Raw genomic sequence first — 19,365 nt, 5'->3', positions numbered from 1 at the left:
TCCAAAAGCAGGAAGCTTATGGCCCCTCAGCATCTCCCTGAAGTCTTGTGGTGACAGCTTCAGCATGGGGACACCTCAGGGATCCCAGGAAATCCTCACTGCTGGCCTGGTGGGCCCACACCAGACTCAGGGTCTCCAAAGGAAACCCACCCTGGCTTCATGGGATCAGCTGCAGAGTGGTGAAGAGAGGCTGGGGAGCCCTGAGCCCATCCCAAGGATGTCCCGGTGCCCGGTGCCTGCGCTGTCACCACTGTCACGAACAAGAGGAAACCACAGGGCTGAGGCTGCGCCCTCCGGGGCGGCTGCGGTTTGCGGGCTGACCGCAGCCCCTGCCACCAGCGGATGTCTCCCACCCACAGCCGTGCCTCAGTTTCCCTTTCTGCACTGATACACAGGGACACTTGCCTGCAAGCTGGGGACAGTGGTGGTGGCTCAAGTACTGCTTTCTAGGGAAGGACACATGTTTGCAATCTGGCCTCAGCTCTGCCGCTGCACCCTGGTGTGGCCTGAGAGTAACCCTGGAGGGTGAGAGGAAATGCCGTGAGGGGAATGGCGGCCAGGAGGCACGGGCACAGTCAGGGCACAGTCAGGGGCACATTCCTGGCCTGTCCCCACACACAGCCCTCGCTCACTGGCCTGCAGCTCCCACACAGGCCCACTCATTGCCCACTTGCCCATGAGCTCACTGGCTGCAGGCACCCCTGGTGTCCCTTCCCTTGGTTCCCTCTGTGCTCTGGCTCTCACGCCTGGGGAGCAGCACAGGTGTCCGTGCAGCTTGTGCATGTCCGTAGGTCCTGTGCCCTGACGCAGCTCACACGTGTGCCTCCCACAGCTCCCAGCTGCAGCCGCCCTCCCAGCCTGCTCCCAGCTCTCTGCAGATGGCGGCAGGGACTGTGCTACAGCACACAGTGATGCCAAACCAGGCTTACCAGCTGTTTGGGCTGTCCATGGGCCATGGAGCCAGGCAACTGGAGCAGGCCTGACAGGCAGCTGTGGTGTGCCATGGGTACGGTGGTGTGCCCTGCGTGCCAGGTGTCCCATGTGTGCCAGGGTGTGCCATTGCACCTACAGCTACATATTACCTGCCCCTTGTATGCCCCTGCTATACACACCATCCCCATTACACACCCCAGAACTCCCCAGTTACCTGTTATACTTTATTGCACACCCATTCCACACCTGCTACACACACATTAACCTTTAATGACCTTTTATCATTACACATCCATTGCAGAACCTTTTTCCTTCATTTGCACATCGCATATAGCCTTTGTTACACACCAAGTGCAAGCTCACTACAACACCTGTTGCACACCCTTCAGTGCACACATCTGTTGCACGCCTGTTTCACTCCCCTTACCCTTTGTCGCAGTTGGTCACACCCCTGGGCCGGTATCACGCTCCTGGGCCGTATCACAGCCCTGGGCCGGTGTCACACCCCTCTGTCCGGGGTCACACCCCTGGCGGGTGTCACACCCGTTCCGCTCCCTTTACACACGCGTGGCTCACCCTGCGCCCCCGTGCCCGCCCCGCCCTTCGCCGGAGACCCCGCCCCGGACCCCGCCCCTCGCCCCGGACCCCGCCCCCCGGGCGGGCGCAGCCAATGGGGGCGGGCGGAGCGGCCGGGCCGGGCGCGCGCGGCGCTATAACGATCCCTACGGCGCCGCCGCCGCCCGCGCGCCCTGGCCCCGCCGCCCCCGGCCCGGCCCGGCCCTCGGCCCCGCACCCGGCCCGCTGCGGCCGGAGCGGCCCCGCGGGAAGATGAACTACCTGGTGAGCGGGGACACGGGGGGAGGGCACGGGGACGTGCGCGGGGACAGGTAGGGCGCGGGGGAACGGCGGCTGGGGGGCCCTGTTGGAGGAGAAGGACGAGGAGGAGGAGGAGGAAGGCCTCAGCCCCTTCACCGCTCGGCCCGGGCAGGGCCTCTCCTGTGCGGCCGATCCCACTGGCGTGACCTTGGCCGAGCTCCCCCGCTCCGAGACGGCCAGGCCTTGCCTGCTCCCCTCCCTCCTGGCGGGGCAGGGAGCTGCGGGACTCGCGGGGAGCCCAGCGGGGCCAGGGGCCTCCCCAGGCCTCCGCCCCACCGGGCGGGGCGGCACCGGCGGCGGGCAGGGCCGCGGGACAGCCGGGACTCCGGCCCTGCCATCCCGGGCGGGCCGCGACCCGTCCCGCCGCCGCGGCCCCGAGCAGCGCTGGCAGGTGCCGCCGGGGCCCGGCTGGGGGACCCCTCGGGGTGGAAGGGGCCCGGGCCCGACGGCGGGTGCCGTGCGATGGCCACGGCCACGGCTGACTCACCGCCCCGGCACTTCCTCCCTCCCAGTCGGCGGAGGGAAGGGGCGGGAGAGGCAGAGGAGGCCCCCCGAAACCGGGGAGGCGGAAGGGCCCGGCCCCTTCCCAGCACCACCTCTGGGAAGGGTGGGTTTTGCTCCAGCGAGGAATCCCGCGGTGGCTGGAACGGGGAGATCCAGCTGGCGGGAGCTGCCGGCCCGCGGGGCTCCGTCCCGGTGCTGAGCTGCCGCCCCGCTCTCGCCCGCCGGGATGACGCCGCACCGGCCGGCGGGGCCCGGCTCACCGCCCCGGCGCGGGGCTCTCTTCCAGAACGTGCTGGCCAAGGCGCTGTACGACAACGTGGCCGAGTCCCCGGACGAGCTCTCCTTCCGCAAGGGCGACATCATGACGGTGCTGGAGCGCAACACGCAGGGGCTGGATGGCTGGTGGCTCTGTTCGCTCCATGGCCGGCAGGGCATCGTTCCCGGGAACCGCCTCAAGATTCTCGTGGGGATGTACGACAAGAAGCAGCCGCAGCAGCAAGCGCCTGCCCCGGCACAGGGACAGGCACCGCCGCAGCCATCTGTACCCCAGGCGGCTCTGCCCTTCCACCACCAAGGGGGCTACACCCCGCTGTCGCCCGCCTCGCAGTACACCCCCATGCACCCTGCTTATGCACCCCAAGGGGACAATGTCTATCTGATGCCAGTCCCCAACAAGGGACAGCAAGGTCTGTACCCGGGCTCAGCACCCACTGGACAGTTTCCTCCTGCCCCAGCTAAGCAGCCTTCCACCTACCCGAAGCAGGCACCTCCCCACACCTTCCCCAACCCCGGCCAGGAAATCTACCAGGTTCCCCCCTCCCTGGGCCAGGCAGCAGAGGCGTACCCAGGGGGCTCTGCCAGTCCCCCCCAGGATGTCTACCAGGTTCCTCCTTCAGCTGGTCAGGCTCAAGAAATCTACCAGGTGCCGCCGTCATTGGACATGAGGAGCAGGGAAGGGCACAAACCCCAGGGCAAGGTAAGATGAGGAGACTGGACGTGGGAGTGTGTTGTGTTTGTGGGGTGCTCTGTGGTCCATGGGTACAAGTGGGTGGCACAGCTTGGGCTTCTCAGCTTGCTACACTTGGAGCAGGCAGCCCATGTGTCCATTGCTGGGGTTGTGTGGGCATCCTTGCCCACACTGTGGGCAGGAGTGGGTGCACTGGGAGGGTCCCTGCAGTGGCTGAGGTGCCCCAGTTGGTGTGAGCTGCCCCTCTTGGGGCTGGCACAGCATTCAGCACTCTGGTCCTTATGGTCTCTAATGTGGACTCTGCTGGTGTCACCCAGGGCATGGCAGTGTGTTTGGTTTGGGCACAGTGTTGGTATTCCCAGAGCTATTTTGGGATGCTGGGTTCTGGAGCTGTGGCAGTAGCTGTGGTACCCAGCACAATGCTGTGAGGTTTTGTTCCACCTGGGAGCGCGCACAGGAACAGACAGGCAGTGCCAGCATTTCCCGACTGTGCCAGGCAGCCTGCCAGTGCTTGTAGGTACACTGGTGAGGCAAGGGTGAGGCACCGGGCTGTCCCCAGCATGGAGCCTAACGGACACCGGCTTCCTTCTGGCTCTGCCCCTACCCTGGCACGTCATCCTGGGGAAGAGGAGTGAGGTGCTTTCAGTGTCGTGTTTTCCGGGAAGGCTACTCCAACTCATACCCCTGGGAAGCAGCCAGGGAGGAGAGGGAGCTGCCAAATGGCCAGGGCACAAGGAACATCCGAAAAGGAAGAACCAGCCCAACACCTCAGCCCTCCTTGGCACTGGTTGGGCAGGGTGCCATTACCCTCCGGGTTTGGTTATTTTCCGCTCTGGTGTCACCATGAAGTGACCCATTCAGGCGTGGAGCTGTGGGCAGGGAGGGGTCTCCAGGTGTTGGCAGATCCCGGCCCATGCCTGGATCGGCCGTTGCTTTCTGCGTGCCACGGCTGTGCCGGCCGGGCTTTGTCTCTCGCAGAGACTCTCTCGCCGCTATAAATAACCGGTGATATCATCCCGTCCCCGGCACCGCCGCACACCCGGCCGGGGAGCGCCCTCCCGTGGCACCGGGCCGACCCTGATTCCAGGCAATCCAGTGCGGAATCCAAACCATCCTCTCTCTGGTCCTGGTGCTGGGTTTGGGGAATGATGCAGGGTGGGAGATGCTCGGTAGTGCCCACATCATGTCTTTTCCCTCTTTGCAGGTGCTGGTGCCCACCCGTGTGGGCCAGGTGTATGTCTATGACTCCCCCAAGGGTGAGCAGGTTGAGTACGATTTCCCTCGCCACCTGATCTCCACGGGCTCCCAGGAGATCTATGATGTGCCACCTGTCCGAGGAGGGGTCCCCAGCCAGTTCAGCCAGGAGGTGAGGCTGCTGTGGGTGTCAGGGGGGAATCTCTGGATCTGCCCCTAAGAATGGGTCACAGCATGAGATCCATACCAGGCTAAATTGTACCCAGAGCTATGCTTTATGGACCTCAGTGCCACTTCTGAGCACCTCCACCATTCCCTGGTCCCTGAGAGGAGGTGGGTGACCACACCATCTCTCTGACACATCCTCTTGTGTTCCCCCTCTCCAGGTCTATGACACTCCTCCCATGGCAGTGAAGGGTCCCAATGGGCAGGACCCGGGGCAAGAGATCTATGATGTGCCCCCCAGTGTGGAGAAGAACTTGCACCAAACTGTAAGTGCTGCTGGAAAGCTCCCAGCTTCTTTGTGTAAGAATGACAAACAGATTTTTACAGGGAGAAAAATAATTTACTAAATCAGTCTCCCCAGAGATGTGGTGATGTCCCTGGCACTGGAGGCTTTCAGAATGCCAAGGAATGGGTTGCTGGATGTTCACATCCAGGGAATGAGGTTGGACCAGATGATTTTTCAAAGTCCCTTCCAACCTGAGCTGCTCTAGGATTTTTTGATTCCTGTGCCAAAGGGCAGGGGCATCCCTGGGGTGCATGGCTTCATCCCAGTGCCCACCCAGTGATGTCTTGGATGCTCAGTGCTGGCACTTGCGTGCCCTGCAGCTCAGGGCAGCCACATGCCCACCCCAGGCCAGCTCTCCCAGCAGTGCTGACAGTGCCACTGCTCTGCCCTTGCAGGTGTACGATGTCCCCCCCTCAGTGAGCAAGGACGTGCCCGATGGCCCGGCGCGGGAGGAGACGTACGATGTGCCACCCGCCTTTGCCAAGCAGAAAGCCTTCGAGCCCTCCCGCCACCCCCTGATCCTGGCCCAGCAGGAGCCCTACTTGCCAGAGGACGTCTACGATGTGCCCCCGGCAGCTGGGAAAGGTGCTCCTGAGTTGCCACTCTCCCACGAAATCTATGATGTGCCCCCCAGCCTCAAGAAGCTGGGGGGATCCAGCTTCCCCTCCCAGGAGGTGTACGATGTGCCTCGGGACCTGCACGCCCCGGGCAAGGGCTCAGTGGACACAGAGGGCGAGTACATCTATGACGTCCCCCCACAAGTGGACCGTGAGGCCAAGGGTGCTGATGCCAAGCGCCTCTCGGCTTCCAGCACAGGCAGCACCCGCAGCAACATCTCCACATCCTCGCTGGACGTGGTGCCTGTGAAGGAGCCGGCTAAGGGAGCCGGCAAGGAGTTCTCCCTGGACTTGGATGCCGCCATGGAGACGCTGGCCAAGCTCCAGAGTGGCGTCAGCAGCGCTGTCTCCTACCTCATGTCCTTTATCAGCACCAACTGGCGCAGCCCCGAGCACATGGAGGCCAATGCTGCCAACATCCGTGGGGCAGCCGAGGGCGTCCGGACGGCCCTCCGGGACCTTCTGGAGTTTGCCCGGGGGGCAGTGGGCAATGCTGCCCAGGCCTCTGACCGCTCTCTCTACACCAAACTCAGCAAGCAGCTGCAGAAGATGGAAGAGGTCTACCAGGCCCTGGCACGGCACGGCCAAGCGCTGGACGCTTGCCACTGGGCCCCCAGTGCTCTGGCCAGCAGCAAGCCGGGCACAGACGACTTGGAGCACTTCATCATGCACTCACGTGGTGTTCCTGATGACACTAAGCAGTTGGCTTCCTTCCTGCATGGCAATGCCTCCCTTCTCTTTAAACGGACAAAGCCGGCGGTGGAGAGTGGTGGCCATGGGCCCCCTCACCCCTCCGACAAGGCCAGCAGCATCCAGTCACGGCCCCTGCCCTCCCCTCCCAAGTTGCTGGCCCAGGAGTCACCTGACGGGCCCTACGAGAACAGCGAGAGCGGCTGGATGGAGGATTATGACTATGTGCATCTCCAGGTGGGCATGGGTATGGGGGCTCCTTCCCACAGGGAGTGTTTATGATGGTGGCTCTCTGGCACCGGGGGGATTAAGCAGCTCTGCTTCTGCCTGTGTTTTGCTCTTACCCTCCAGCTTGAGGGCTTTGTGGACCAGGGATGCCCCAGGGCAGGGGGGGGCTCTCTTGCCAGGGGGCTCTGTGGCAAGGCTGATGTTGCTGACCCCTTCCATGTCATGCCCCTGCAGGGCAAGGAGGAGTTTGAGAAGACCCAGAAGGAGCTGCTGGAGAAAGGCAACATCATCCGGCAGAGCAAGGACCAGCTGGAGCACCAGCAGGTAAGGGCACTGGGGCAGGCAGGTGGGTGCTGCTATGCACAGGGCCCCATGTCTTGCTTCTGTTGTAACCTCTGCTGCTAGTCTGGCCACAGCCTTCTTCCCTGGATGTACTCATGGTGCATTCTATCGTTCCTTCCATACCATTGCTATGCTAGTAAAGAGGGGAGTAGGCACTTTGATCCTGGAGAGGAGCCTCGCATGGCTGTCCTGGCTGGTGCTGTCTCTCACTGTGTTCCTTGGGGCTGGTGGCCATGGCCACCTGTGCTGGTGGCTCCATGGAGGGGGGAGCAGGTGCTGGCTTAGTGGCCACCCTGCCCCATGCCTGTCTCTCCCACAGCTGAAGCAGTTTGAGCGGCTGGAGCAGGAGGTGACGCGCCCCATCGACAACGACCTGTCCAACTGGAGCCCCCCCCAGCACTACAGCCCCGCGCGGGGCGGGGGCACACTGTGTCCTGCTGACCGCCAGCTCCTCCTCTTCTACCTGGAGCAGTGCGAGGCCAACCTCACCACGCTCACCAATGCTGTCGATGCCTTCTTCACTGCTGTCAGCACCAACCAACCTCCCAAGATCTTTGTGGCCCACAGCAAGTTTGTCATCCTCAGTGCCCACAAGCTCGTCTTTATTGGGGACACGCTGTCCCGCCAGGCCAAGGCCCAGGACGTCCAGCACAAGGTGATGCACTACAGCAACCTCCTCTGTGAGATGCTCAAGGAGATCGTGATGACCACCAAGGCAGCCGCCCTCCACTACCCATCGCCTTCCGCCTCCAAGGACATGGTGGAGCGTGTCAAGGACCTCGCCAACAGCACACAGCAGTTCAGGATGGTGCTGGGCCAGCTGGCAGCCATGTGATGGCCTCAGGGCCACTGTCCCCTCTCTCTGGCCCCCACCCTTCCCCAGACATGCATTTCCCTCCACGCAAGTCCTCTCCACCCGGTGTAAGCTGACATGTACATAGAGACTCTCATGCACACCGGGGAGCTGGGGCTCTGTGGGAATAGAGGTGAGGGGCTGCAGCCATCATACCCCTTCCTCCTCCCTCTGCCCAGGGGCCAGGAATGGTTTGAGCTGGGCCCATAACAAAGCAAAGCTGGGAGGTGGATCTGTGTCCACTCCTTGCCCACTGTCCTCTCTCCATACAAAACTAGCACCAGTTCTGGGCTGAAGGGCATGGGGCCATGTCCCTGGTGAGCCAAGGATGTGCCTGGCAACTTGAGATGCAATTTGAGATGCCCTTTGTGATGCTGTGGCTGCTCTGCTCTCGGAAAGACTCTACGGTGGACTCAGGAGAACTCCGTGGTGGCCAGGAGGTCCTAATGGTGTGGAAGCCATCTCCTGTGATGGTGGGACAGCGACAGAGATGGGTTGTACTGTCCCCTTGTGTGCTGGAGGCTGGGGATAGGGGTCCCCAGGGGGGTTAGGGGTGGTGGGGAGCTGCTGGGGCAGGAAGGGGCTAACGTGTGCGTTCTCACGTCTCGGGTTGTGCTACAGTACCAGCTGTGACCGAAACGCGAACTGAAATTGGTGCCTTTTGAACACAGGGGAAGCTTCCGCTGGTTCCCGGAGCTACCACGTGGCAGCCCCCTCCAAAACTTGGCCCCAAGTCCCTCAGCAGTATAAAGATTTGCCTAGAAACACCCCTTATTTCCTGGGTATCTGTGTGTGCCTGCTGGGGTGAGTGAGAGGCCCTGTGGCAGGGCTGGGGAGATCCTGTCCTCCTAAAAAAACTCCTAGCCTTTGGAGACTGCTGGTGCACAGAGAGTTAATGGTGCACAAGGGGTGGGCCTATAAGAGGGTTGGGGGGAAATGAGGGGTGGTAGTGCAGGGCACTGGGGCCACATGGCCCTAGAACCAGTATCAGATGAGTGTCCATCACAGCACCTTGCCACGGGCCATGGTCACAATGCGACCTATGGGTTTGGTGTGGCAGAGAGGATGGTAGCCCATGACCCCAAGCATTCCTGGTCCTGGCTATTCATCCTTTCCAGCACCTCAGGAACCGTGGCACCCCCTCTGCTACTGCCCTGGAATCAGCACACCTGTGGACACCCCACAGTCCACAGCTCCTTAAGTGTGTCCTCATCACCAGCCCCTACACTGCTGTCACTCCCCACCCCATGACCCCCTCACGCTCACGGTACCTACAGGGAACCAGAGCCCGGTGCCACGCAGGTGCTTATTGAGGGCCTTGTGGGTGACACCGGGCTCCACCGCCACCGAGAAGTCCTCGAGGCTCAGCTCTGCGATGGCATCCATGCGGCTCAAGTCAAAGCAGACGCCGCCCTGGCACAGGGGCACCCGGGGCTGAGGGCATGGCCAGGCACCCAGAGCCCCTGGGGTCAGGGGTGCCGGGACAGCCCATACCTGCACGGCATTGACGCCTCCTTCCAGGCCGGTCCCGGTGCCGAAGGGCACCATGGGCACACGGCTGCGGTGACAGAGAGCTGCCAGCTCCTGCACCTGCTCCACTGCCTGCGGCCACACCACCACGTCCGGGGGGGCACACCTGGGCACAGGCAGCACCACTGACCAGCTGACTTGACCACTTGACCCTCGCCATGGCCCTTCCCCAGCCTGGCACTGTCGCCTGCCTCTTCCCTTCCCCACGGCCCTTTGTCTACCCAAACATTTCCCGGACCAGGCCCCTCCTGTATAGCCCTCCCCTTACAATGCTTCTTGCCTTCCCCCTTCCCTTCCCCATGACCCTTCCCCTGATCCTTCCCCTCCCCAGGGCTCCCAGCCCCAGGGGCACTCACGGGTGCATGGACTCATCGTGGCCGTGCTGCTCCCGCACCGCTGTGGCCGTGGAGACATTGGGGGCCCCGACCACGGCCCTCAGGGCCTCCACGAAGTCAGGGGGCAGCGAGGGCTGCGGGGGAACAACGAGCGCCCGTCAGGGATGCCCTGGACAGGGTCTGATCGCGGGCACGAGGCCGAGCGGCCACGTCAGGGCCCGAGAGGCCTTTGGAGCCCCGGCCCCACCTTGGAGCAGCAGCTGCGGCGCCCCAGGGCTGCTGCCAGCGCCAGCACCCTCCGCAGGGCCATGTTGCAACGGGACAAGAACGGCACCATGGGAACTGCACGGGACTGGGACATTGCCCTCCCCCGCAGCCTGTCTGGCCCTCCCCCACGCTGACACCTTAAGGTGGCTCCAGCCACGCGCCAGTGTGTCCCTGCCAGAGGGACCTGGGTCCCACCGGTGCCTGTGCTCATGTTCCTGTGCTGTCCCCTGCCTGGGCCGAGTCACTGCATTCACCATGGCCCCACCATGACAGGTGTCCCCATGCCTGCTCAAGTATCCCTGCAGCTGGGCAGGGGTCCATGACCCCATAGGAGACCACATGTTCCCACGCTCCTCCCTTCCCTATGAGGGGTCTGCATGCCCCCTGCCCCTCTGTTCCTGTGTGCAGCCAGGCTTCTCCATTTGGGCACAGGAGTCACCATGTGCCCCTGTCCATCTGTCCCCATTCCCAAGCAGGTGTCCCCATGCCACTCAACACTCCTGGACAGGTGTCCTCTGGCCCAGAGAACTGACCACAGCCCACCGCATCTCCCCACCCTCAGTCTGCCCCATGCCCTGCTCCCAGGCGTCCCAGCATGGTGACAAGCACACTGTTCTCACGGGGAGGAATCGTTTATTGCGGGCCTCAGTTGGCCTCCAGGATGGAGTCGATCCAGTCGCGGAGCTTGGTGACACGGGCGTACACAGCAGGAGTCTCGGTGTCGCAGGTGCTGCTGCCCCAGGAGACGATGCCCACCAGGTTCCAGGCGCCGTCCTTCTGGCACACCAGCGGGCCCCCGGAGTCGCCCTGCACGGGGCAGCGGGTGAGCACCGGGACGGGGTCCAGGGCCAACGTGGGCTGTGGGGGCCAGGGGCACCTACCATGCAGGAAGTGGCTCCATCGGCGCCGGCACAGACCATCACATCGCGGATGCGGAAGCCCCAGAACTCCTTGCACTGGGTGTTGGTGAGCAGGGGCAGAGCCACCTGCTGCAGCACGGCCGGAGTGTGAGAGGCTGCGGGGAGAGGGCCACGTCAGCGCCGGCACCGGGAGTGGGAATGGGGAGGGGGTTGGGACGGGGAGGGCAGCACCGTGAGAATGGAGGAGATGGCAACAGGATTGGGTCAGGCTTGGGGGTTGGTGCTGGGATGAGGAATGGGACTGAGACAGAGACGGATATATGGGAATGGGATGGGGATCCAGATTCACATTTGCATGGGGATCTGGATGGGAGATTGCCATGAGCATTATGAGTCAGCATTATGAGGATGGGGACTGACCATATAGATGAGGAAGGGGACAGGCAAGACCTCAGCCAAGGATGGGAATGGGGATTTGGATGAGGCAGGGGACAGGAATGGAGATGGGAACAAGAATGTGCAGGTACCGTTGGGGTCAGTGAGCCCCCAGCCGGTGGTGACACAGGTCATTCCCCCCGGGAATTCATCAGTGGCCTTGGGCAGGCAGACGGGGGACACGCGATCCGACAGCTGAGCAGGAGTGGCCAGTTTGATCAGGGTGATGTCGTCGTGGATGGTCAGCATGTTGAACTTGGGGTTCTTGAAGACCTGAAGCACGCAGCACTGCTCTCAGCACCCACGCCCCCTGCCAGGGTGCCGGGCACTGGGCACTCCACAGGGATCAGTAGGGACCTTGGGGACCAATGGGGACCCCGGGGGCTGCTCCTGTGGGTCCCGTGATGGCAGGGTGTCTGAGCTGCAGGGCCCAGTCCCTGCGACACAGGGGAGCAGGGACACCCCCGGTCATGTCCCCTGCTGCGATGAAATGGACCCTGAGGCCTGAACCCCTATGCCTCGTGAGTTCCTGGGAACATGGGGACATGCAGGACACCTGACCTGAAGGATGAGTGGGAGCAGGGACACCCCAGGGGATTGCCGTGCAGGGATGTGGGACACCATGGACACCTCGGGGAACCCTGACCCTCCGGAGAAGGGGACCCGGGGACTCCTCAGGAGCACAAACCCCAGGACAAGGGGGACCCGGACATAAGCCCCCAGGCCGCCTGTGGTGGCCGCGGGATCCCGCAGGCACACGGACCCCGCCCCGCAGGTACCTTCTCGATTTTCAGCTCCTGCTGATCAGGGCCGGGTGCGTCCTGGTCGTAGGCGCCCACCACCACGGTGTCGGTTTTCCTGGGCACAGGCAGGCGCTGAGCACGGCGCACCGGCACCGCGGGTTCCCAGGGCACCCCGTGCCCGTGCCCAGCCCCGGCCCGGCCCGCAGCACAGCCGGTGCCTACCTGACGCCGCAGTGCGCAGCGGTGACCACCCAGTTCTCGCTGATCAGGGAGCCGCCGCAGAAGTGGAAGCCGTTGTAGCGCTGCCGGGGAGAGCTGCCCTCAGCGCCCGGCACCAGCGGCAGCACCGAGGCCGGCGTGCTCCGTGCCCGGGCCCCGCACGGCACCCACCCCTGCCCCCGGCCCCTGCAGCGCTCTCACCTGCAGGGACACCTGCCATGGCCAGGACCCTGCCACCGCCGCCTCTCCGTTGACAATGCGGTTGTAGCCGCGGATGACGGGTGCGATGGCGGGCACGCCGCAGTCTGCACAGGGGCACAGGCGGCCGTGGGACGGCGGCTCCGGCCGCCCCGGCCCCGTGTCCCCTCCCCACCGCTCCCACCCGCCCCAGCCCCGAGCCCACCCCGCCAAGCCCCACCACCCCACGCACTCTCAGGGAGGGCGGCACGGGCAAAGCCCGCCAGAGCCAGGCAGCTCAACACCCACAGCAGAGCCATTGCCACTGGTGAGGACTGACCTGCCCGGCACCCGGTGGCACTTATATGCACCCCTGGGCACCTCCCCGCTGCCGCTGGCCTTGCCACCGTGGCCTTGGGAGATAGCGTGGCAGATGGAACTTCTCCCAGGAAAGGCCTGGGAACATGGCACCTGGAGCCAGTATCCTTGGCTATGGCTGTGGGACAGCACTGGCTAGACTAAATGCTGGCTCCTAAATGTCTTTGGAATCAATCCAGCTTACCCATGTCCTTCATAATTGGGGTCCCAGAGCTGGACACAGCACTGCATGCATGGTTTCAGCATAGTGGAGTACAGGAGCAGAATCCCCTCCCTAGACATGCTGCCCAAGGTGTTGCAGTTGTAGCCCAAGATACAGTGGGGTTTTCTGGGCTGCCTGCACATTTTGTCATGGAGTGGTGGAGTTTGGAAGGACCATGGAGTTCACTTAGGGCTGGGTCTGCAGAGACCTTCCAACCTGCCACACAGATAGGGCTTCATCCAGAGGTCCAGGTGCCTGGGACGCCAAAGAGTTGTGTGAGAAGATTCCAGATGTGCCAGTGGCACCACACCAGCTGCCACGCTATCTCCCAAGGCCACGGTGGCAAGGCCAGCGGCAGCGGGGAGGTGCCCAGGGGTGCATATAAGTGCCACCGGGTGCCGGGCAGGTCAGTCCTCACCAGTGGCAATGGCTCTGCTGTGGGTGTTGAGCTGCCTGGCTCTGGCGGGCTTTGCCCGTGCCGCCCTCCCTGAGAGTGCGTGGGGTGGTGGGGCTTGGCGGGGTGGGCTCGGGGCTGGGGCGGGTGGGAGCGGTGGGGAGGGGACACGGGGCCGGGGCGGCCGGAGCCGCCGTCCCACGGCCGCCTGTGCCCCTGTGCAGACTGCGGCGTGCCCGCCATCGCACCCGTCATCCGCGGCTACAACCGCATTGTCAACGGAGAGGCGGCGGTGGCAGGGTCCTGGCCATGGCAGGTGTCCCTGCAGGTGAGAGCGCTGCAGGGGCCGGGGGCAGGGGTGGGTGCCGTGCGGGGCCCGGGCACGGAGCACGCCGGCCTCGGTGCTGCCGCTGGTGCCGGGCGCTGAGGGCAGCTCTCCCCGGCAGCGCTACAACGGCTTCCACTTCTGCGGCGGCTCCCTGATCAGCGAGAACTGGGTGGTCACCGCTGCGCACTGCGGCGTCAGGTAGGCACCGGCTGTGCTGCGGGCCGGGCCGGGGCTGGGCACGGGCACGGGGTGCCCTGGGAACCCGCGGTGCCGGTGCGCCGTGCTCAGCGCCTGCCTGTGCCCAGGAAAACCGACACCGTGGTGGTGGGCGCCTACGACCAGGACGCACCCGGCCCTGATCAGCAGGAGCTGAAAATCGAGAAGGTACCTGCGGGGCGGGGTCCGTGTGCCTGCGGGATCCCGCGGCCACCACAGGCGGCCTGGGGGCTTATGTCCGGGTCCCCCTTGTCCTGGGGTTTGTGCTCCTGAGGAGTCCCCGGGTCCCCTTCTCCGGAGGGTCAGGGTTCCCCGAGGTGTCCATGGTGTCCCACATCCCTGCACGGCAATCCCCTGGGGTGTCCCTGCTCCCACTCATCCTTCAGGTCAGGTGTCCTGCATGTCCCCAAGTTCTCAGGAACTCACGAGGCATAGGGGTTCAGGCCTCAGGGTCCATTTCATCCCAGCAGGGGACATGACCGGGGGTGTCCCTGTGTCGCAGGGACTGGGCCCTGCAGCTCAGACACTCTGCCATCACGGGACCCACAGGAGCAGCCCCCGGGGTCCCCATTGGTCCCCAAGGTCCCTACTGATCCCTGTGGAGTGCCCAGTGCCCGGCACCCTGGCAGGGGGCGTGGGTGCTGAGAGCAGTGCTGCGTGCTTCAGGTCTTCAAGAACCCCAAGTTCAACATGCTGACCATCCACGACGACATCACCCTGATCAAACTGGCCACTCCTGCTCAGCTGTCGGATCGCGTGTCCCCCGTCTGCCTGCCCAAGGCCACTGATGAATTCCCGGGGGGAATGACCTGTGTCACCACTGGCTGGGGGCTCACTGACCCCAATGGTAACTGCACCTCACGGTGCTGCCCTCCCCGTCCCAGCCCCTTCCCCATTCCCACTCCCGGTGCCGGCGCTGACGTGGCCCTCTCCCCGTAGCCTCTCACACTCCGGCCGTGCTGCAGCAGGTGGCTCTGCCCCTGCTCTCCAACACCCAGTGCAAGGAGTTCTGGGGCTTCCGCATCCGCGATGTGATGGTCTGTGCCGGCGCCGATGGAGCCACTTCCTGCATGGTAGGTGCCCCTGGCCCCCACAGCCCACATTGGCCCTGGACCCTGTCCCTGTGCTCACCTTTTGCCCCGTGCAGGGCGACTCCGGGGGCCCGCTGGTGTGCCAGAAGGACGGCGCCTGGAACCTGGTGGGCATCGTCTCCTGGGGCAGCAGCACCTGCGACACCAAGACTCCTGGCGTGTACGCCCGTGTCACCAAGCTCCGCGACTGGATCGACTCCATCCTGGAGGCCAACTGAGGCCCGCAATAAACGATTCCACCCCCCCGACTACACTGTGTCCTTGTCACCATGCCGGGACACCTGGGAGCAGGGCACGGGGCAGACTGAGGGTGGGGAGATGCGGTGGGCTGTGGTCAGTTCTCTGGGCCAGAGGACACCTGTCCAGGAGTGTTGAGTGGCATGGGGACACCTGGCTGGGAACAGGGACAGATGAACAGGGGGGCTTGGTGACACCTGCTTGGGAATGGGGACAGATAGACAGGGGCACATGGTGACTCCTGTGCCCAAATGGAGAAGCCTGGTTGCACACAGGAACAGAGGGGCAGGGGGCATGCAGACCCCTCATAGGGAAGGGAGGAGCGTGGGAACATGTGGTCTCCTATGGGGTCATGGACCCCTGCCCAGCTGCAGGGATACTTGAGCAGGCATGGGGACACCTGTCATGGTGGGGCCATGGTGAATGCAGTGACTCGGCCCAGGCAGGGGACAGCACAGGAACATGAGCACAGGCACCGGTGGGACCCAGGTCCCTCTGGCAGGGACACACTGGCGCGTGGCTGGAGCCACCTTAAGGTGTCAGCGTGGGGGAGGGCCAGACAGGCTGCGGGGGAGGGCAATGTCCCAGTCCCGTGCAGTTCCCATGGTGCCGTTCTTGTCCCGTTGCAACATGGCCCTGCGGAGGGTGCTGGCGCTGGCAGCAGCCCTGGGGCGCCGCAGCTGCTGCTCCAAGGTGGGGCCGGGGCTCCAAAGGCCTCTCGGGCCCTGACGTGGCCGCTCGGCCTCGTGCCCGCGATCAGACCCTGTCCAGGGCATCCCTGACGGGCGCTCGTTGTTCCCCCGCAGCCCTCGCTGCCCCCTGACTTCGTGGAGGCCCTGAGGACCGTGGTCGGGGCCCCCAATGTCTCCACGGCCACAGCGGTGCGGGAGCAGCACGGCCACGATGAGTCCATGCACCCGTGAGTGCCCCTGGGGCTGGGAGCCCTGGGGAGGGGAAGGATCAGGGGAAGGGTCATAGGGAAGGGAAGGGGGAAGGCAAGAAGCATTGTAAGGGGAGGGCTATACAGGAGGGGCCTGCTCCGGGAACGGGAAATGTTTGGATAGACAAAGGGCCGTGGGGAAGGGAAGAGGCAGGCGACAGTGCCAGGCTGGGGAAGGGCCATGGCGAGGGTCAAGTGGTCAAGTCAGCTGGTCAGTGGTGCTGCCTGTGCCCAGGTGTGCCCCCCCGGATGTGGTGGTGTGGCCGCAGGCAGTGGAACAGGTGCAGGAGCTGGCAGCCCTCTGCCACCGCAGCCGTGTGCCCATGGTGCCCTTTGGCACCGGGACCGGCCTGGAAGGAGGCGTCAATGCCGTGCAGGTATGGGCTGTCCCGGCACCCCTGACCCCAGGGGCTCTGGGTGCCTGGCCGTGCCCTCAGCCCCGGGTGCCCCTGTGCCAGGGCGGTGTCTGCTTTGACTTGAGCCGCATGGATGCCATCGCAGAGCTGAGCCTCGAGGACTTCTCGGTGGCGGTGGAGCCCGGTGTCACCCACAAGGCCCTCAATAAGCACCTGCGTGGCACCGGGCTCTGGTTCCCTGTCGGTACCGTGAGCGTGAGGGGGTCATGGGGCTGGGAGCGACAGCACTGGTGGTGTTGAGGATTCCCTTAGGCCTGGGCATTGTGGGATTGTTGGGGGTGCTGTGGTGTCCACAGTGTGCCGTGCTCCGAGGGGTTCCCATAGAAATGGGAATGCCATGGCCCCATTGCCTTTGGGGGTGCCTATAGTTTTGCTTTGGTTGAAGTCCCAGCGGTGTCCATGTGGGAGTGGACTCCATCCCCACCTGCCTCCCCTGCCCATCCCCTGCTTGCAGACCCTGGGGCGGATGCCTCGCTGTGTGGCATGGCGGCCACAGGTGCCTCGGGCACCAACGCCGTGCGCTACGGCGCCATGCGCCCCAACGTGCTCAACCTGCGCGTGGTGCTGCCGGACGGGCGCCTGCTCCACACCGCCGGCCCTGGCCGCCATCCCAGGTGGGCGCTGGGGGGCCGGGGGGCCGTGCTGGGCCTGCCCTGTGCCAGGGGAGTGCCCGCTCACCAGCTCTGTGCAGGAAGCGGGCGGCCGGCTATGACCTGACCTCACTCTTCGTGGGCTCTGAGGGCACCCTGGGCTTCCTGACCCAGGCCACGCTGCGCCTGCACCCGCTGCCCGAGGCCTCTGCTGTCACCATCGCCTCCTTCCCCAGCGTGGGGGCGGCCGTGGCCTGCACCGTGCAGGTGCTGCAGGCTGCCGTGCCTGTGGCCCGCATCGGTGAGTGCCCACAGCCAGAGGAGGGGGTCCGGGTGCCCCTGGTGGAGCCCAACACTGCCTCCTCCCACCTAGAATTCCTGGATGAGGTGATGGCTGATGCCTGCAGCCGCTTCAGTGAGATGGGGCTGCCAGTGGCGGCCACGCTCCTCCTGGAGCTGCACGGCTCCCAGCGTAGCCTGGCTGAGCAGCAGCAGCAGACCGGTATGGCTTGGAATAGGGAGGAGGAGGGAATGTCTGGGGCTGGAGGCCATGATGGACACCCAGGGACAAGAAATGGGTGCCCAGGGACAGTGGGATCAGGGTGTTCAGAAGTGAAGCATGGTGCTGAGGGGCCATGAGTGATGGATGTTCAGGACATGGGAGAGTGGGACCAGGCATGTCCTGGGGTGAGGGATGGGTGCTCAGGGATGGGTGGGGACTGGAGACCTTGAGGTCATCAGGATGAGGGACAAGTGACCAGAGCCTAGAACTGGGGGCCTGGAGTCATAGATGGCTGCCTGTGGATAGGAGATGGGAGATCAGGGGTGTCCTGAGGAAAGACGTAGATGCCCGGGACCAGGGAGAGGGGACCAGCAATGGATGCTTGGGATGGGGACTGGGAAGACACTACGGTGAGGGATGGGGGTGTGCTCTGGGGGTCTGCTGAGGGGTTCATGAACATGGGACAGGGGGGACTAGGGGTGTCACAGGGTGGTGGACAGGGACCCAGGGACAAGGGACAGACGGACCAGGAGTATCCCAGGATGTGAATGGGTGCCCAGGATGGGCACTGGAGGTGCTGGGTAAGGGCTGGGTGCCTGGGGGTGCCGTGGGTCCTGTCCCAGAGCTCCTGGTCACCTTCAGAGGAGATTGTGCACCAGAACGGTGGCTCCAGCGTGGCCTGGGCGGAGGGGCAGGAGGAGCGGGAGCGGCTCTGGTCCATGCGCCACAACGCCTGGTACGCTGCTCTGGCCCTGCGGCCCGGCTGCCAGGTAGGCACAGGGGTGGGGATGATGGCAGCGGCGCCCGTGGTGCTCTGAGTGCCACAGCTCTGCCCTCCCTGGCCCAGGGCTACTCCACCGACGTCTGTGTGCCCATCTCCCGCCTGCCTGATGTGGTGGTGGAGACCAAGCAGGACCTGCAGGCCTCCAACATCACTGGTGAGCAGGGCCCCAGCCCCCTGGGACAGAGGGGATGGGGGTCACCATGCTCCACACCACACCCCATCTGAGCCATGGCCTTGCAGGACCCATGGTGGGACACGTGGGCGATGGCAACTTCCACTGCATCCTCGTCTTCAACTCCCAGGACCCGGAGGAGGCCCAGCGCATCCACGCCTTCACCGAGCGCCTGGGCAGGTGGGGCCAGGGTGCTCTGGGGGGCCGGGGCTGGACGGACAGATGTCCCCATCCCCTGTCCTTCCCGGTCCCGCAGGCGGGCGCTGGCAGCAGGGGGCACCTGCACCGGGGAGCACGGCGTGGGGCTGGGCAAGCGGACACTGCTGCAGGAGGAGCTGGGCCCGGAGGGCCTGGACACCCTGCGCTCCATCAAGGCTGCACTCGACCCCCACAACCTCATGAACCCCGGCAAGGTGCTCTGAGGGGCAGCACCAGCACTGCGCTGGCACTGGGGAGCCTCAGCCCCTGGAGGCAAGGCCAGGGTGGCCATGCTGCCCTGCAGTGCCACTGTATGTGACCCTACTAATCACCCCATCCTCACTTCTGGGGGTCAGGGATCCCCAAACCCCCAATAAACCCTTTGGACTCACACTGTCCGTGTGCTGTGAAGTTTTTTAGAGGGATAGAAACCCCCAGCCCCTTCCCAGGAGGCCCCAGTCCCAGACAGCACACACAGGGCAGGGCATCCTCAGGGTCCCAGCTCAGCCACCTGCCCTGAGCTGCAGTACTGCTGGTGCCAGGTGGGAGCTCTCTGGCACCTGCTGAGCACTACTGTGGCCATCCCCACATGGCAGGCACAGAGAAGGGGAACTGGCGTGGTTGGGGGGCTCCAGC

The 19,365-nt window shown here is 64.5% G+C and overlaps 4 protein-coding genes across 6 annotated transcripts; 3 read left to right on the top strand and 1 right to left on the bottom strand.

Annotated features, from left to right (window-relative positions):
- The first annotated feature begins 1,644 nt into the window (after positions 1–1,644).
- Positions 1,645–8,489, top strand: BCAR1 (BCAR1 scaffold protein, Cas family member). 2 transcript variants are annotated; one of them, XM_064723012.1, is made up of 7 exons: positions 1,645–1,773; positions 2,600–3,289; positions 4,485–4,646; positions 4,861–4,965; positions 5,381–6,529; positions 6,755–6,844; positions 7,182–8,489. In XM_064723012.1, the coding sequence occupies exons 1-7, from the start codon at positions 1,762–1,764 to the stop codon at positions 7,695–7,697; spliced, it is 2,724 nt and encodes a 907-aa protein (XP_064579082.1). In that variant the 5' UTR covers positions 1,645–1,761; the 3' UTR covers positions 7,698–8,489. The 2 variants fall into 2 exon arrangements, with proteins under 2 accessions (XP_064579082.1, XP_064579081.1); XM_064723011.1 differs by lacking the exon at positions 1,645–1,773 and having other exon boundaries at positions 2,525–3,289.
- A 1,977-nt stretch (positions 8,490–10,466) lies between these two features.
- Positions 10,467–12,601, bottom strand: LOC135452677 (chymotrypsinogen 2-like). Its single transcript, XM_064723014.1, has 7 exons — positions 12,535–12,601; positions 12,306–12,409; positions 12,108–12,187; positions 11,922–12,000; positions 11,235–11,415; positions 10,729–10,862; positions 10,467–10,654 (listed from the first exon to the last, which is right to left on the bottom strand). Exons 1-7 carry the CDS (start codon positions 12,599–12,601, stop codon positions 10,493–10,495), a joined length of 807 nt encoding a protein of 268 aa, XP_064579084.1. The 3' UTR covers positions 10,467–10,492.
- Positions 12,602–13,287: 686 nt separating this feature from the next.
- On the top strand, positions 13,288–15,124 carry LOC135452765 (chymotrypsinogen 2-like). The gene is made up of 7 exons (XM_064723158.1): positions 13,288–13,354; positions 13,480–13,583; positions 13,702–13,781; positions 13,889–13,967; positions 14,466–14,646; positions 14,739–14,872; positions 14,947–15,124. Exons 1-7 carry the CDS (start codon positions 13,288–13,290, stop codon positions 15,106–15,108), a joined length of 807 nt encoding a protein of 268 aa, XP_064579228.1. The 3' UTR covers positions 15,109–15,124.
- A 582-nt stretch (positions 15,125–15,706) lies between these two features.
- On the top strand, positions 15,707–19,121 carry LDHD (lactate dehydrogenase D). Of its 2 annotated transcripts, XM_064723117.1 has the most exons (11): positions 15,707–15,820; positions 15,934–16,046; positions 16,303–16,444; positions 16,526–16,667; positions 16,938–17,097; positions 17,175–17,374; positions 17,447–17,575; positions 18,218–18,345; positions 18,423–18,513; positions 18,600–18,711; positions 18,788–19,121. In XM_064723117.1, the coding sequence occupies exons 1-11, from the start codon at positions 15,707–15,709 to the stop codon at positions 18,951–18,953; spliced, it is 1,497 nt and encodes a 498-aa protein (XP_064579187.1). In that variant the 3' UTR covers positions 18,954–19,121. The 2 variants fall into 2 exon arrangements, with proteins under 2 accessions (XP_064579187.1, XP_064579186.1); XM_064723116.1 differs by having other exon boundaries at positions 15,741–15,820; positions 16,303–16,667; positions 18,788–19,104.
- Positions 19,122–19,365: the final 244 nt, after the last annotated feature.

The sequence above is a fragment of the Zonotrichia leucophrys genome, chromosome 11 (assembly GCF_028769735.1).
Source record: "Zonotrichia leucophrys gambelii isolate GWCS_2022_RI chromosome 11, RI_Zleu_2.0, whole genome shotgun sequence".
In the NCBI taxonomy this organism is placed as follows: Eukaryota; Metazoa; Chordata; class Aves; order Passeriformes; family Passerellidae; genus Zonotrichia; species Zonotrichia leucophrys.
Note: the sequence above shows the minus strand (reverse complement) of the source record. Positions and strands in the feature narration are given on the sequence as shown.

Excerpts from the sequence above, each read along its gene's own strand:
- LOC135452765 (XM_064723158.1), top strand. The coding sequence starts at position 13,288 with ATGGCTCTGCTGTGGGTGTTGAGCTGCCTGGCTCTGGCGGGCTTTGCC. Across the intron at positions 13,355-13,479 it reads CCGTGCCGCCCTCCCTGAGA|ACTGCGGCGTGCCCGCCATC; the intron begins GTGCGTGGGGTG and ends GCCCCTGTGCAG. Across the intron at positions 13,782-13,888 it reads GCTGCGCACTGCGGCGTCAG|GAAAACCGACACCGTGGTGG; the intron begins GTAGGCACCGGC and ends GCCTGTGCCCAG.
- LDHD (XM_064723116.1), top strand. The coding sequence starts at position 15,758 with ATGGCCCTGCGGAGGGTGCTGGCGCTGGCAGCAGCCCTGGGGCGCCGC. Across the intron at positions 16,668-16,937 it reads CGGGCTCTGGTTCCCTGTCG|ACCCTGGGGCGGATGCCTCG; the intron begins GTACCGTGAGCG and ends CCCTGCTTGCAG. Across the intron at positions 17,098-17,174 it reads GGCCCTGGCCGCCATCCCAG|GAAGCGGGCGGCCGGCTATG; the intron begins GTGGGCGCTGGG and ends AGCTCTGTGCAG.
- LOC135452677 (XM_064723014.1), bottom strand. The coding sequence starts at position 12,601 with ATGGCTCTGCTGTGGGTGTTGAGCTGCCTGGCTCTGGCGGGCTTTGCC. Across the intron at positions 12,001-12,107 it reads GCTGCGCACTGCGGCGTCAG|GAAAACCGACACCGTGGTGG; the intron begins GTAGGCACCGGC and ends GCCTGTGCCCAG. Across the intron at positions 10,655-10,728 it reads ATGGAGCCACTTCCTGCATG|GGCGACTCCGGGGGCCCGCT; the intron begins GTAGGTGCCCCT and ends TGCCCCGTGCAG.
- BCAR1 (XM_064723011.1), top strand. The coding sequence starts at position 2,540 with ATGACGCCGCACCGGCCGGCGGGGCCCGGCTCACCGCCCCGGCGCGGG. Across the intron at positions 4,647-4,860 it reads CCAGCCAGTTCAGCCAGGAG|GTCTATGACACTCCTCCCAT; the intron begins GTGAGGCTGCTG and ends CCCCCTCTCCAG. Across the intron at positions 4,966-5,380 it reads AGAAGAACTTGCACCAAACT|GTGTACGATGTCCCCCCCTC; the intron begins GTAAGTGCTGCT and ends CTGCCCTTGCAG.